General features: G+C 31.5%; 1 protein-coding gene across 1 annotated transcript; it reads right to left on the bottom strand.

The window, feature by feature from the left end:
* Window positions 1-13,582: 13,582 nt before the first annotated feature.
* On the bottom strand, window positions 13,583-15,095 carry LOC108843257 (protein CDI). Its single transcript, XM_018616405.2, has 2 exons — window positions 14,845-15,095; window positions 13,583-14,619 (listed from the first exon to the last, which is right to left on the bottom strand). The coding sequence occupies exon 2, from the start codon at window positions 14,599-14,601 to the stop codon at window positions 13,834-13,836; it is 768 nt and encodes a 255-aa protein (XP_018471907.2). The 5' UTR covers window positions 14,602-14,619; window positions 14,845-15,095; the 3' UTR covers window positions 13,583-13,833.
* Window positions 15,096-17,370: the final 2,275 nt, after the last annotated feature.

Genomic DNA, 17,370 nt, shown 5'->3' with positions numbered 1-17,370 from the left:
TTTACATCATTTACATATTTTCCATGTTTTAGATTTGTAGTGTTTTAGTGATGTTTATATGTAAGATTTTTTTATTGATTTCAGACTGAACCTTTTGAAATGCTGCCCAAGTACCCATTTTGAGTATCAAGCTGAAATATTTTGTTTATACATAAATGTGTGCAAGAGATCAAAATTCCTTAGCAAAGTTCGTCTAATCATCGGATACGAGAAATAGAACAACAAAATATGGTAGAAATAATGTCCAACTTAGGTTCACTACACAAACTACCTAAAACTAAGTTCTCTAAGGCTAAATCAAGTTTAGCAGAGCATGATGAGTCTAGGAAATCGTGAATGAATGTGTTTCTTCTCTTTTCTCTCGATCTTTTTTATATAGTGCTCTCTAGATCGGCCGACTTCCCATTTTCTATAGATTTGAGATTATCTTCTTTCCATTTTTCCCGTTACTTCCTTATCTCTAAGTTCATGTTTATCCCTTTCAAAAGTTTGCATTTTCTCATTATTATTTGTATTCTTGTCCAAGCAAATAAACCAACACTTTTTTTTACCAGTTAGATAACCGTAGGCCATTTTGTGTATTAGGCTGTTTCAGGCTGTTTTACGATTTTCCCTATAATCGTCACTTCATTTTGAGTTGCTATTTTTATGACGTTAGTTTACAAAAAGACAAAATCATTTCATTTGATGAAAATCGTTTCAATTCAATGTTTGGCCATTTTGACGGAAACAATAAACTTCCAAATATTATCCACAAAATGTTTCAAAAGAAGTTACGATGAAATGAGGTGTCGGCTATCACTTCAACGAAGAGAAACGAGCGAGAATCATGAATAAGAGGAGATAAGCTCGATGAGCTAAGGGGTGAGGAAGAGATCATATGGGCGAGGAGCTATTAACGAGGGGCAAGGAAGAGAGAGAGGGGGATGAAGAAGAGAGAAAGGAGCGAGGAAGGTCCCCTTGTTGGTTTTTCTTGTCCTCTTTCATTTTACCATTGTTTTGTGTAGTTCTGTTAATTTTCTCGAAGGTTATTTCGTAAAACATCAGTAGTTGTTTGAGTTTATGAAAGGTATCTTCGGAAAATATTGTTTCATTTTGTTTCATGATTTTTTTTATAAAAATTTTGGTCTCATTTTCCAAAAGATGTTCCGTAAGTTGTTGTCAGTTAGTTTTTTGAAATTTATTTCATAAAACGGTTTATTTTGTTTTACAAAAGATGTTCCATAAAACTTTATCGAAGTTAGTTTTGCAGAAATTTGTTTTATAAAATTGTCTAGTTTCGTTTTACGAAAGATATTCTGTAAAAATTAATAGAAGTTAGTTTATGCGAAATTTTATTTTGTAAAATTTTTTAGTTTTTTTTAGGAAAGATGCTTCATAAAACGTTATTGATAAATAACGATGTCCTTTTTCAGACTTTTTGAGTGAATGTTTTACAATGACTTATTCGCATGGAATTTTTGTTTTTTACATTTTCCGGGAAGGGTTATATGAAGCATATTCCGATGTATCGTCATTTAAACAGGTTCTGCCTATGCATCTCTTAACATTTTTGACTCGATAACGTGCTTTGTTTAAGTAATTTTAGCTGCTGATATCATTAGGACCGATTTGGACCTAGCAGATGGAATCGAGTTGCTTGTTGTGTAACTCTCTCAAACTGATCAAAAGATCGTCAAAGTATGGTAATGAGCTAAGATTTTTGGTTGTGGAACACGCTAAAACTTTGTCTGGTTGATGGGGGTACATTCGATGGATAAAGATTGACTCTCTCAATTAGTAGCATGAAGAAAGGTGTTGAATCACTCAATAAGGCCATGTTCGTTTTTATATTTGATGCATAATCTAAATATGACATTTGTATGTTGCATCCAAACGTTGTTCCTTTTAATAGTTAGTATTTGCATCCATATACAATTTTTAGATGCTAAGTTTTTATTTATTTTATAATAGCATTTGAATACTATTGATTAGAAAGATTAAAAGGAATGTTTTACATTATTAATAATGAACTAAATATAATATTTGGATAAATATATTTATGTTTATATTCGTAACAAAACAAAATTCAATTTTATGATTTTGACGGTAAATAAAATTTTCCAATTTTGACAAAAAAACAATTTTGTCATTTTGAGGAAAACTTAATTTTACGATTTTGTTGAGATAAATCGAATTTACAGTTTCGGGTGGGGGACACAATTTTTTTGGTTTTGGCTAAAAACGCAATTTTGTGATTTTTGAAAGAAAAATACAATTTTGTGGTTTTAACAGAAAACATATTTTGCGGTTTTTGCTAGAAAATATGGTTTTAGCAGAAAATTAGATTTTATGGTTTTGACGAGAAAATTTAGTTATACAGTTTTGATAGGAAAATTCGATTTTACGTTTTTGAGAGGAAACATGATTTTATGGTTTTCGTGGAACATTGTTTTACTGTTCTAGTAGGAAAATTCAATTTTGCGGGAAAATCATTTTTGTAATTTTGACAGAAATATATTGCAATACCCGCATTTTCAATATAAAATTCAAGTAACTTTATTAGTTCTTGAAATTCATCTCCAGAAACAAAGATCCTATAAATAAAATAAAACCTGAATAATCTCGATAAAAACATAAAACAAAAAGTATGAAAAAGAAGGAAGAGAAATCATCTCAAAGCATTAATCCAAAGAAAATCAATCATGCTTGTCGGTCTTAACTAAAATGGGGGGGGGGGGGGGGGGGGGTGAACAAGGAGTGAGGTAGGAGATGCTAAACATGTAATCACTAATAGGAGCCTAGCTCTAGCATGTAACAAACATTGTCTATTACACCATACAAAACAACTATATGCCTAGTGCACAATATATTGACAAACAATGTGATGATAGTATATGGCTACTTTCCTTTATACAGATATATGTGTATACTCTTTGTCTTTAGTACATAACTCCGTCTATGTACCCTAGCAATCTCCACTAAGTTTCGATATAAAAATGTTTTTGAACTCCGCAACTCTCAAACATTTGCGTTGATATGCAAAATTATTTGCACTCTTGAATCTTCTCATAAATCTACATCGCTATCTCAAACATCTATAGTCTCCGCAATCACCACCCATGGCCGGTCCACTTGTTCTGGAGACCCCAATCAAAAATTAGATTTTAGCTGGGTGACTTTTTTTAAAAAAAATCAATAAATAGACATAATTTAAAAGAAATTGGAAAAAAGATGGGGTCCTGCGCATTCATTTTTACTGCTTTTGTAGCGGGTCGGGCCTGTCATATATATATATGAAAAATGTATTTGGGTAATTCAGTTTATAAAAACTACTTTTAAGATATTTGGTTATTTAGAAATTAAATATAATTAATATTTGAGAGTATATAATTTGTAATTTATATATTCAAGTACCTATTAGTTCTTTGTTATTAATGAAATTCAGTTCAAATTTAGTAATTAATGAAATTCAGTTCAAATTCAGTTATTAATTTGTAATTTATATATTCGGTTCAGTTCACGCGGGTCCGAAAATCTGTCCAAACTAATACAATATTTTATACGCGCTTTCTAAATTTGAATCAAAATCTAGTTCTATTTTAATAAAATAGATTTTTTGGTTGTTCAAAGCAATACTTATTTTCTATGCGAATATGATGGTAAGGATCTAATTTATTAATTTATTATTATTTAAAATTATTATAATAAATAATAATAATAAAATTATTAGTATATCTTTAGGATGGACGGTGCGAGAGACCTCAATGGAGGTTGGAGAGACAAGAACGTGACTGTGTCTGAAATTTGCTGTTAGTGCAGTCTGTGCATGTTTGTTTCTCCATCTGGATGGGTCATTTGGATGAAGAAGAGAGTTTTGTTTGTTTAGACACTAAAAGTACAATTCATTCAGATGGATCATTCGGATGACTTTTGAAAATCTAAGTAATTTTAAAGTCCATTCAAATGAACCAATTTGGATCATTTGAATGGAGATGGTTCATTCAAAATGATATAATGTCTATTATGCCCCTAACATAATTTACAAATTATAAACCTAACATAATATCATTTTGTCCCACCTAAAAATTAACAAAAGCACAAAAACATTTTTTCCGTCAAAACCAAAAAAAATTATTTTCCTGCCAAAACTGAAAAAATCTCGTTTTCTCACAAAAAACGTGTTTTCCATCAAAAAAATCATTTTCCCGCAAAAAATGCGTTTTCCCGTCAAAACCGGAAAATTTCGTTTCCTCGCCAAAACCGCAAAACGCATTTTCCCACCAAACCACAAAAATCTCGTTTTCCGCCAAAATCGAAAAATCTCGTTTTCCCGCCAAAATCGCAAAAACACGTTTTTCCGCCAAAACTACAAAACGCGATTTTCCGCCAAAACCGTAAAACACGTTTTTTCGCCAAAACCGCAAAAACATGTTTTCCGCAAAACCGCAAAAACGCGATTTCCCGTCAAAACCGCCAAAACGTGTTTCCCGCCAAAACGCGTTTTCCCGCCAAAACCGCAAAATGCAGTTTTCCGCAAAACCGCAAAAATGCGGTTTTCCGCAAAACGCGATTTCCTGCTAAAACCGCAAAATGCGTTTTCCCGCCAAAACCGCAAAAACGCATTTTCCGCCAAAATCGCAAAACGCGATAAAACCGCAAAAACGCAGTTTTCCACCAAAACCGCAAAAAACGCGGTTTCCCGCCAAAACCGCAAAAAGTGGTTTTCCGCCAAAATCGAAAACACATTCCCCCCCCCCCCCAAACCGCAAAACCCGGTTTTCCGCAAAACAGCAAAAATACGGTTTTCGCAAAAACGTGATTTTCCGCCAAAACAATAAAAATATGGTTTCCCACCAAACAACAAAAACGCGGTTTCCCGTCAAAACCGCAAACAATGGTTTCCCGCCAAAATGTTAGTTTTAAAATAATTATGTTCTAAATATAATAGATTAAATAATTAAAATTAATATAGTTGAAATTAATATCAAATTATAAGGTTAAATCAAAAGAAGGGTATTTTGGTAATTTGTTTAGATAATTCATCTAGATGAATCATTTGGATGGACAAACAAACGTATGATCCATTTAAATGATTCATTTAGATGAATCAGTTGGATGAACAAACAAACATCTAATAAAATCTGAATGGACCATGTGAATGAATCATATAAATAGATCATTTGAATGGAGATAAACAGATGGTGAAACAAACAGCTCCTCCGAGAAACTTTTACTGCAATGCGGCAACAAACTTTTCTGACACCATATATATTGGGATAAGGGCCAATCATGTACATCCATCTTTTACTTTACTTTATCTTCTTTTTTGTTCGCAGTTTTTTCTGGTTATGACCAAAATGGGTCCAGTTAAGTTTATTTTTGTGAATTAATAGAACGTCAGTAGCAAATAAAATATTGTTAGAAGACGTGAAGTAAGCAATGAGAGCTAAAATAAGGTCATTGTGACAACGACCACTTTGCACGTAGTCCGCTGGACAGTTCCACTATAGATGAGTTCACATCTGGAATTGGCGTATTGGAGTCAAGTTTGATATTTTTTTTCAAAAGTTAAGTTTCCAATTTTTTTTTTTGTAAACCAAGTTTCCAATTTTACCAAATAAAGAAGAGTTCATATCTGGAATCAGCGTATTGGAGTCCACAAATATTCGATATGATATGTTTGGGAATCTTTTGTTCTTTTCAAGTTAAACTCTTTATCCAAAAGTTGAAGAAAACTATTTTATAAAATTTCAAAGTTATTGGATATATGTTTATCAAATACTCCATCTTTTTCCAAAAAAATAAAATTTTCTAAATTTCATATATTAGAAATATTATAAATGTTAGGGTAATTGCATACATGTATTTTGTTGATACTACGAGAGCGTAAATTAAGATAGGTCATAAAAAAATTTCATCGGACGTTCGTTGCCTACTTTGTAATCAGAATTGGAATCAGAATCATGTAGAAGTTTATAGAATCTCATTTTCAAAATGCTTCAAAAAGTTCGATTAAACACGTTGGAATATTTCGTTTTGGTACTTCCATTAAAAAACTACAATATCATAAATAAATAAAAATATAAATCATGTTTTTATGTTTTAATGTTAAATCTAAAATTTTATAATATTTAAATAGAGAAAGTATATATATGGAAATATTAAAGCTAATACCATCAATTATTTTTATTCGTTGATTCTTTTTAAAGATATAAGATATATATTTAAATATATTGTGTCAGTCATTTATGAAATATTAAAAATAATTAATTGGACAATAATTTTTATAAACTTAATTTATTTATACTTTCACAACTATAATTTAAAATAATTTATACTTTCACAACTATAATTTAAAAATTTAAAGTTTTTATAAAGTGTTTTTAAATTTTAATCTTCTATTTTTAGTCACGAAATTTATAAAATATGCTTTTATTTAATATATATACACATTTGGATATACACTTCCAACACGTACATGATTCATAATCGTACGCTTCCGCTTCCGTGTATCCATTTCTGATTTCATGTAAAATAAGAATTAATTAAGTAACAAACATGAAGAGAGATCAAAATAGTGTTTTATCTATCTTATTAAAACTCAAGTACAAAATCATTTTGTTTGGTTACTTGGATAAAAGTATTAAAAAATTTGGTGTGTTTGGAAACATGGATTGTAGTTTTTTTTTAAAAAAATTAATTTTGTTTGGAAACAAAGATAGTAGTATTAAATAGAAAAAATAATGGGCTTAAGTTATTAAGTCCATTATAAAAGAATGTTGTCAATATATATATATATATATATATATATATATATATTATATATATATATATATAAGAAAAATACAATACAAAGCCCAATTTGAAATACCAACTCAAATTATGATTTTTATATTTCATATTAAGTTTTTAAAATATAATATATGTAATTATTTATATGATGATATGTATTAAATACTATTAATTATATGATTACTTATATGATGGTACATATAATATACGATTAATTATATGATGAAATTATACGATATATAATAATGACCAAGGATGGGTTTTCAGATATCCATACGGGTTTGGTTCTGATCGGTTTGTGTTTTGGGTTTTCGAGATCAAAGATTTCAGTCCTATTAGGATGTTTCTAAATTTTTGTTTGAGTTTGATTCGGATCTTTGCGGGTTTGAGTTTGGATAACCTATTTAAATTATTTTTAAAGTTTTAAATCACTATATATTTTAAATTTCTTAAAATCTATAAATAAAGTAATATATTACCTATAAATTTAAATAACATATGTCAGAATACCTAAGCTGAACATATCAATTGGTTTGATTTAAAATTTTGGATACGAAATCAATAATTATTTTAAGTATTTTGGGTGATTTGAGTATACTTTAACTATTTCAGATATTTGTTTTTGACTATCTATATACATTTTCAAGTATTTTAAACCAATTTAAAAGTATCATTCTTGATGTTTTATATACGTTAAATATAAAAATAATTAATATATAAGTATATAAATCTATTTTTAGATAATTTCAGGTACACGAATACTTCGGTTCAGATCCGATTCGGTTCTCTAACTAACAAAATTTTGAATAATTCGAATATTTAATCAATTTATGTTTAGGTTTGGTACTATATTTACGGATTGGTATCAGTTCTGTTCCTCGGACTCATTTTGCCAAACCCTAATAATTACATGAAAAACAAATATCATCATATTTTTTAAAATATACATCCGAGGAGGTGCAAATATCAAAGTCTATAATCATTTATTTTAACAACAAGCCAAATAAATATGTTGATTGAAGAGCGAATAAACTAAAACTAGAGAAATACATAGTTTACCAGAAATACTCTATGTGTCGAATTTATTATAAAGAAAATTTTATTAAAATAAATAAATTCAATAATTACAAACAAATAATATATTTTATAAAAATAAAAAATAATACCCGCGCTTTCGAAGCGCGGGTCAAAATCTAGTTAACTTTTAAAGGCATAACTGCAATGGTTGGTGTATAAACCCTCGCTATAACAAAACATATTGTTTCCTATGGATATTTTGTCGGAAATTCTTCAAAAAATACCATTTCCAACGAAAATATTTTCTGTACTAACTCATCAGAAATAAATTTCTCAAAATTTCTTTAGACTATCTCACTAATTTCCGAAAATTTTTGACGGATAAATTTTCGACAAAATACCGAAGAATATTTTCCATCAAAATTATCCGACAAATATTTTACTTCATAAATATCTGACAAATATTATCTGTCAGAAATTTCCGACGAATATTTTCCTCAAACATTTCTGATGGATGATAGCAAATTAATTTTTAAGAAAATTAAAACATAATATTCAAATTAATTCAGTTTTAAAACAAAATTCACAATATTTATAATAAATATTTTTATTCGTTTATATATAAATACAATGAAATTTAAAATTTATATATTTTTGATACTACAATTATTTTAAAAAGGTTTTTAAAATTTTAGAAAACAACTTTAAACATTTTATAAATTACAAAAACACAAAAATGTTTTATAAACTAAAAATGTTTTTTTTAAAGTTAAAATGTTTTTATAAGTTCTAGAGACCTAAAAACATTTTATATACTACATCAAACGTAAAAACATTTTATAAAGACATTAAATTTTTTTTAAAAAATTAAAAAGTATTAAAAAGTTTAAAAACATTTAGAAAAATTATAAAATGATATAAAACAACATTATAATAAAACATCAAAAACATAAAAGAAGTTTTCAAATCATAAATCTAACATGTAAAATCCTTAAAACTAACAATTCTAACACGAATCTAGGGTTGGACGGATCCGGATATCGAGGAAATTTGGGGTATCCGGATTCGGATTCGGATTTGTCTGATCCGTAAATTTAGTATCTTGATCAGGATTCGGAGCTTCCGGATATCCGGACTCGGAGCTTCCGGATATCCAGAATCTGAATATCCGTCTAGATATTCTACTACCTGCGGATATCCTGATCCGGATTCGTAAAAATAATTGAAAATGAAAAAAATATTTTAAACACGATTTATAAATATAAATACGAATATAATATTAAAATATTAAATATAATATTATAAATTTTATTATTAGAATAAGTGTTAATATATCAAATACAATTATTAATAAAATTGAAAAGTTTAATATATTCTAAAAAGACGGATCCGGATTTGCGGACATCAAAATTAAGATATCTAGATCTGGATTCGGTCGGTTTTGACAGATCCTTGATTTTCTATTTGGATCTGAGCGCTCCGGTTATCTTATTTTCGGAGCGGATCCGGCCAAATCTCCGATCGAATCCGGATCCCGGATAATAAGTCCTATGCCTACAAAAGTCTAACATATAAAATCCTAAATTAACGAACGTCACTCATTTCTAGTATTTTAATCCCTAATATATATATATATATATTATATATATATATATTTTAATAACTTAACACATATACAAACTAACACAAATGATTATTGAAAGAATGATAAATAACTAACATGATTTAAGAAGAGTTTTGGAGAAGGATTTGCGTCTGTTCTTCGGTTGAGAGAGATAATAGAGAGAGAAAGAGAGAGTCTAGAAAAAGAAGTGTTGAAAACAAAGAAGAACAAAACTTTCGGTTTTTTATGTAAAAAATTTTGAAGGATCAAGTTCTTCGGAAATATGTAGAAATTGTTTAATTTGACGCTTCACAAAGAAAAATAGGCATTCTTTCTCGTGGGCAAATTTCAATTTCTGACGAATATACAATTTTTGTCGGAATTTCTGAAAACATATTTAGCGAGCAGTTGAAAATTTTCAATATATGAATCTACCATTTCCTTCGGAAATTTGTAAGATTTTTGAAAACAATTTGACAAATTTCTGACAAATTTCCAACGAAGTGTGGATTGGGGTTTTGAAAAACAACAAAAATAGACCGGAGATATCCACTGATAATATATTGATGATATAGGGTTTTATAATCTTCAACACGTTTAAAACACTTGAAAATACACAAAATTAAGATTGGAAGATGAATCACTGTAAATTGTTTGCTTGAGAATGTAAGTGTTAATGAAAAATGTTATGTATCCATTGATGCATCCATTTCAAGAATGATTCGTCTTTTTAAAAAAAATTGAATGATTGTTAATCCACATCATATTTATCACTTAATATACATCATGGTGATCTTATAAATATCTAGTTTAACATTTATTTTGAAATTTTCATATCATAAATCCAAATTAAGAAATTTACGATTCATCATAAGTTCCCGACGAAATCCTACACCAAAAATGTATTTCGTCGATTATTTCTGATGAAAATTTGTTTGTAAGAAATTTTCTGTGTTTACAACGAAATACCGTCGAATGGAAAAAAAAATCATATTCCTTGAAAACTTGTCATAAGTTTCTCAAAAATTTCTGACAAATTTTTTCCTTCAAAAATTACCATATTTTCTTGTAGTGTCTCCCGTTTAACTCTAGATTCTAGTATTATATAGTAGATCTCTTGTTCTAGGATTTGGGTCCCTCTTATATAGGCTGTTCCTAGTCAGAAACTAAGTCAAAGATTTCCATATTCAGAAATATAGAAGAATCTGCTTTGGTAGAAGTTTTTCATTTTACCAGCAGGCAGGGATGGAACCGAGTCTGAAGTGGGATTTATCTAGGTAAAGATCAAATTCCAGCATCCTGCTAAGAATCAGGAGTAAATCTTCCTGGATTATTTTCCCACCAATTTTCTCCTTATATGTTGATATCATAGGTGAAGTCGAGAGATAATCTGGGTATTTCAATCGGCCTGAGTCGTTACTTCTCATCGGGTTTATCATGAGCAAGATGTCACGTATTTAGTGCCATTTTCGGGTTGTTCTGGCATGGACCATGCATGAACTCGGGAGTTACAGATCTAGTTGTAAACAGTCGAAGAATGGATGATGTTTTACAAGCATTTCCAGGATTGGAGCCTGGTGAGATCAATTAATCTTGAAGGATTCGTGATCTTATTCTCGCATTTCAATGGCTGACGAGATTTATTTCATAGCGCGAGCCATGAAGGCACATAATCTTCTAGTCGTCTAATTTGAGTGGTGTGTAGCCTAATCATATGAAGGAATTGTTGATGTACTGCAGTGGGTACTCGATCTCTGTATTTTAGTCGATGGTTCCTGGTATGGACCATGAATTCTGAGTAGTCAGATGATACAATGGGAATGTATCATTGTCTGGCTGACGAAGATCACATGGACCTTTTGGAGTATGCCGTAAGAAATCTGTTATCTTGCCCGAAAAAAGGAATTCTTGATCTGATTTTTTTTCTTATATTTTAATATTTTTAATTTTATAATTTATTTTGAAATTTTATCTAATTTTTATTTGTTATTTTTATTATAAAAATACAGATGAAGAATTCCTTGTTTTTATTAATTAAAATAATTACAAATATTTTCTTAAAGTACACCGCCATGTCACCTACTTTACTTTCTAATGAATGGCATCGGTCATAATTTTGAAGTTTCAAACAAGTAAGTTAGTTTCAAGGTTTAATATGTTATTGAAACTATTTTCATTGTTTAAAATGTTAGCAATTGAACTTAAAAGTTTAAAAGTACAATTTTTTTACCAAATTCATGATTATAACACGATTTTCAATTAGTCTGTTTAAATTGGGGAAAATTGATCGAATAGTTACTCTATAGGGGAAATTGACAAGGCAAATAGTTTGGATGTAAATAATGTTGGTTCGTATAAATCAGGGAGCCAATTGACATCAACCCCTATAAATACAAACTCCAAATCCAAAGAGGACAGACATAAACATTATGTCAAGTTTTATCACAAACAGACAACTAAATCTCAAGTTTTCATTGTAATACATTATACTCTTGTTATGTATGATCAATAAACTATATTTTAAAATAATTTAGGTTTTTAAGTAAAAAACAATTTTGATATATTTTTACCCTTACAATGCGGATATGAATCTAGTATACATTGAAATCATTCACATTTTGAGTACAAAATCAATTTTGATATTCTGTCTATATTGTTTTAGAGTAAACATGTAGGTTATCTATTTAAGCAGACCCATGATCCACAAGAAATATAATATTTCTTTGATTACCTAGTTCAACAGATTTTTTTTTCATCTGAAACAACTGCAGTTGTATTCTTGTATAGTTATATTGTATATATACCAGGTTTTAAAAATTTGAAAGGAAATAAATTTGATATCTGTCATTTGTAGTTTCAGATGTGATCCTGGCCAAGATTTTGATGACTTGGTTCAGATCCTTCCAAGAACTTTCACTCCAAAGTGATAATGGAATAATCCTAGACTTCTTAGATCGTGTAGACCCAACACGAGGTATGTTAAACCCACTGCATGATGCTAACGATGATTCTTCAGAAGATAGGCAGTGAACCTTAGGATGTTGCTTTGTGTAAGACCAAAGAGAAGTGTATGATCTTCTGCTTCACACCAAAAGGTCAAATGTTCCAAAGAAACAAGGAGAGTCACTCCCAAACAAAAAAAAAAATTATAATAAAAATAGTCTTCTTTATTCATGGAAATTTAGACCTTATTTATCGGATTACAATCTGTAAAAACCAAAAATGAAAATACTAAAAACAAGACTCAGGAAATAGAAACACAAAGACTTTCACTCAATAATGATTTTTGACAGAAATAAAGGCTAAGTCTTGGTCTTCACACGGTTTTGACTAGTCTTGGAACTCTCTTTGGACAGTTTAGTCGAAAATACTCCAAGAAAAAAAATTGTTTACTTCTTGGCCAAAGTTGTAAACTATAGAAACGTTTGGGATCCACATTTCGACCCGAATGCAATCCATTCGTCCAATATGTTTTCCTTAACTTTCCCTAAGTAGTTTGCCTATGAACATGACTTAGAACCTTCCCAAGATTAGTTTGGTTCATCCAAAACAAGGTTGGTTAAATGTAGCTTTTCGGGTGATCGAACCAGCTCGGAAAATTAAACCATCTTGCTCAACTTGTCCAAGTGAATGACAGTCCAGCTCACTCAAGTATTCAGCTCATCCATTGTATGTGTCACTTCGACTAAGCTCTGCCAAGTGTCAACCAAAGTGTTCTGTTTGAGCCGGCCAGGTTCACATCAGTTTCGTTTAATCCCTAATGTGTTTTTGGTTTGTGTTTATCATTTATTCATGTATCATTTGCCTATAGTAGAGACTCCTACTATCCTCATAGTAGATATTGAGGTTCCTAGAATTTCATCGGTATGTGCATTGTCGAGTCACAATATCAAATGTAAAATTTCATATTTTACTCCAAAATAGATTAAAAGTGAATATAGAGTAAAAATGCTCTAATTCTATTCAATAATAGAGTAATGAACAAACAAAAACCATTTATGAAGTAAATTTCATTATAGAGTGAGATATGAAGTTGGATTGAAGCATTCCTTACTTTATATTTACTTTTACTCCGAAATGAAGTTAGGTAGGAGATGCCCTAAGGACACCAATATAGCTAATGATAATTATTTTGGATTAATAATTACGATAAACCAACTAAGAAGAAGTGTTGCATAGTGTCACAAATAAAAATAAGTTGCTTCATTCAAATTACAAATAAAATATCATTACAAGGTACAAGTCCAACACAAAAAAAAAACGAATATGTAATCTTACCATAAGATCTCTTAATATTGGTAATAGTGTGGCGAATAATTAAACGAATTTCAATGAGAAAAAAAAATGACAAATCCAAAGCCAATTCAACAAGAGTAGTAGTGATCATTGGCTTCTACAAATGATCAAGAGTAGTAAAGTAACATACCTTCTCTTCTTTTCTACTTCCCCGCCACAGGGCCTCCTTCTTTGTTGTACTCTTCCATCTCACCGAGCCAAAGATCAGCGAATTCGCAATCCTTCCAAGCGTCAAACCACGGCCCGCCACGCGTGAAATGCACGGCCTTAGGCTGCGTGGCGGGATCCTTCTCAACGACCCTGTTATGCCCTTCAAGAAAGTTCCAGACGAAAGGAACAGACCCAATCTCCTCATCCTCAAGCCACTGGAACCTATGGAGGAACGCACCGGTCTGAGTATTCACAGTCTCAGGGCTCAACGTCTTGTTCTTCGGATGTCCACAGTTGTAAAGCACCATGGATGACCAGTTCTTCCTCGGGTAGACCGTCTGCACCGCGCCGTCCATCTTGGTCGTCTCCTTGGGAGTGTAGTCATGCTGGACGCACATGATCGCGTACTTATCGTCGATGAGATCGACGAGCTCCTTGATGTCGGAGAGGTAGAGGAAGTCGCAGTCGACGAACATGGCCCAGCCTTGGTAGTCGGAGAGGTGAGGGGTGAGGAAGCGGGTGAAGGAGAACTCGGTGCTCTCGAGGTTGTTGCGTTCTCTCCAGTAGAGGCCTTTCTCCCTGAGATCTGATTGGACGATGGGGGTGATCTCGACGGGGATCGAAGATCTCTTGGTGATTGAGTGGCGGCACACTTGGTAGGCGAGATCTTCGCGCGGATCGTAACCGACGAAGATCCTGAATGGTGTGTTCGCGATCGAGCCGTTGCTTGTTTTCGAATCGCCGTTGCTGCTCATTGTCATTTGCGTTTGTTTTTGGATCTGCGTTTTGAGTTCGTTAGCAATGTAAAAGATCTATAGAATCATAAAGTGAAATCAAGCAGTTGCTGCTAATAGTCATATTGTTGATTGGATCTACCACATTAGCATTTTGTTCAAAAGATGACAGAACCATGAAAACAGCTAATCAAATGAAATCTAGTAGGCGGAAATGTGAAGAAATAGAGAGAGAGATCGAGAACGAAATTGAGGAAGATAGCTAGTTACCGGGAAAAGGATGATGAATGTTGAGGAGAGGAGCCACCGACGCCAAATGATTTTTTTTTTCTCTTCTTTATAATTAGGAAAGTAGATTTGGGGCGAGAAATGAGGGGAGTGGTGAATCTTAATTAGGAATTGGCTAAAATTATTATGTGTGAGAAAGAAATAGAGACTCGAGTTGACTGGCGTTTTGACTTAGCGTCCGCGTGAGCTTTATGCGTTGCCTCCATTGTATTCCATGTGCTCTCCGCTCGCTTCCACGCTCTCTGTGTGCGCCTTCCGTTTTATTTTTAGGATGAAATAAATATTATAGGAGAAATATTAATAAAATAATTATGTAAGGATTTTTTTTTTTTGTCAAACCATCTGATTAATATTTCGTAAGGATTTGTTTAATATGACAATTTGTCGCAGATTGCTTTTCTGATCAAAACAGATAGTTTCTCTTTTACCGCATGTGAGTGTGCATTATTTTCGACCATACTTACTGTATTACATTATACTTTCCTTATTAAGTCCTATTTGCTTTTAGTCTGATTTTATTCTCTCTCTCTCTCTAATTTCCTCTGACCTCTCTCTAAACCAAAACTCAGCCGTGAAATTTGATTTCGGCCGGCGGGTGGGCTCTCACAGCCACCGCCGGTCCGGCTTTAAGCTTTTCTCGTTTTCCTTTTTCTTCTTTTTTCGGCTTTTCTATAGTTAGTTTGCATGTTCGTTCGCACCTCCTGGTGGATGACCGGCTTTGCTTCTGGGGCCGTGCCGTCTCCTTTGACGGTGGTCGCCGGCTTCTGTTTCCAGGAGCGAAGGCTTACCTAGCTTCGCATCTCCGGCGGTTCTAGTTCTCTCAAGATGGGTAATCACAGGACCTACGGTTTGTTAAAGCTCCGGAGGTTTGGGAAGAGATCTCGACGACATCGATTAGAAGCTCTCTGACGGATGGAGATCGTTTAGCAAAGGCGTGGTGCGTGATTGATGTTTCCCGGATGAGATCCGTTTTGACGATGGAATATCTCCGGTGAAAGTTTTTCGGTGTTCGGGTGGATGCGGTGATTTGTCGACGGCGTGTTCCGACGAAATATGAGTTGTTTCATTTTTCTCCGGCGAAAATCTCGACTTTTGGATGACGACGTTGTGGATGGTTGACGCGTGGCTCGTGCGAATGGTGGAGTTTGGCGCGTGGCGGTCAGAGGAAGAGATCAGAACGCATGGAAAGACGCGTGGATAATGGTTTGGGCTTGTGGCCCATTTTGATAGCCCTCATATTGGGCTTCTGTATGTGTGTGTTTGGGCCTTTTTGGCCTTGTATTTTCGGTTGGGTTGGGTTTTTTTTGAGCCTTGTCCCTTATACAAATATATTAGACGAAAAAACATTATACTTTCCTTATTAATTAAATAATATATCATAATCAATTTTATCAATAATATATCAAAACCACGGAAGAAAAACAAGGGATAGGAATAAAGAAGAAAAAAAAGAGAAAAAGAGAAAAATGTGAAAAGTCAAGAAAAAAGGAGCCAGAAAGAATAAAAAGAAGAAGAAAAGGATGAAGTTGAAGAGAAGAAGAGAGAGAGAGAGAGAGTTGGAAAAAAATAAAAAAAGGATAAAAAAGAAAAAAAAAGTGAAGAAAAATAAAATAAAACGTGCAGTGAAAAGTCAAGATAACAAACAAAAGAGATAAAAATATTACTCCCTCTGTTTTTTAATCATAGATATTCTAGACTTTTCACATATATTAAGTAATCACATTAAAAATACATTGATTTTTGTGAATAACATTTTCCATAATCTTTAACCAATCAAAATCCAATAAACACAATTAATTTTCTTGAAGTTAACATATTTTCATTAAATAATATATTGAAAAAGTAAAAAAGTATCTTTTTAAAACAATTTTTTTTCCTAGAACATGGATCTTTAAAAAACAGAGGAAGTATATCACACTATTTTTAATATAAAAATAATATATAGTATTTACAATATATAATAAATAATTATATATCGATATAGAAAAAGGTACACGAGTAAGAGAAAAGGAGGAAAATGAAGAACAACAGATGGACAAAAAGAGAAAAAAAAAAGATAGAAGAAGAATAAAATGAAGAATGAAAAAAAGGAAAGTGAACGGAAAGAAGTTTGACAAAAAAAAAAAGAACGGAAAGAAATAACAAAAATGTATCTTTAAAAAAATAACAACAAAAGGTAGAAAAAAAAAGAGAGAGGAGGAGACCAAAGAAGAGAAGAGGGAATTTCAGTTTTGCCTCATTTCTTGGATATTTTTTTTTTTCATTTTTAATAAAAAGATATTTTCATAAATATCAAATTTATTAATGGATCTAACCTGTCCGACTAGACGGATGTTTACTTTAACTTGTAAAAATCTTATGAGCTTTATACCAAATTGAAATTATTGGAATTTATAAAATATGATCCACGTTTTTTGCTATCTTTTTTTTCTTGGAAAGAAACGTTCTTCACTATCATATGATTGTTATTGTTATTTAATATACCTGTAACACGAAAAAATACTAATA

Source organism: Raphanus sativus, chromosome 2, assembly GCF_000801105.2.
Source record: "Raphanus sativus cultivar WK10039 chromosome 2, ASM80110v3, whole genome shotgun sequence".
Taxonomy (NCBI): Eukaryota; Viridiplantae; Streptophyta; class Magnoliopsida; order Brassicales; family Brassicaceae; genus Raphanus; species Raphanus sativus.
This window is presented reverse-complemented; position numbering and strand designations above follow the sequence as displayed.

Excerpts from the sequence above, each read along its gene's own strand:
- LOC108843257 (XM_018616405.2), bottom strand. The coding sequence starts at position 14,601 with ATGACAATGAGCAGCAACGGCGATTCGAAAACAAGCAACGGCTCGATC.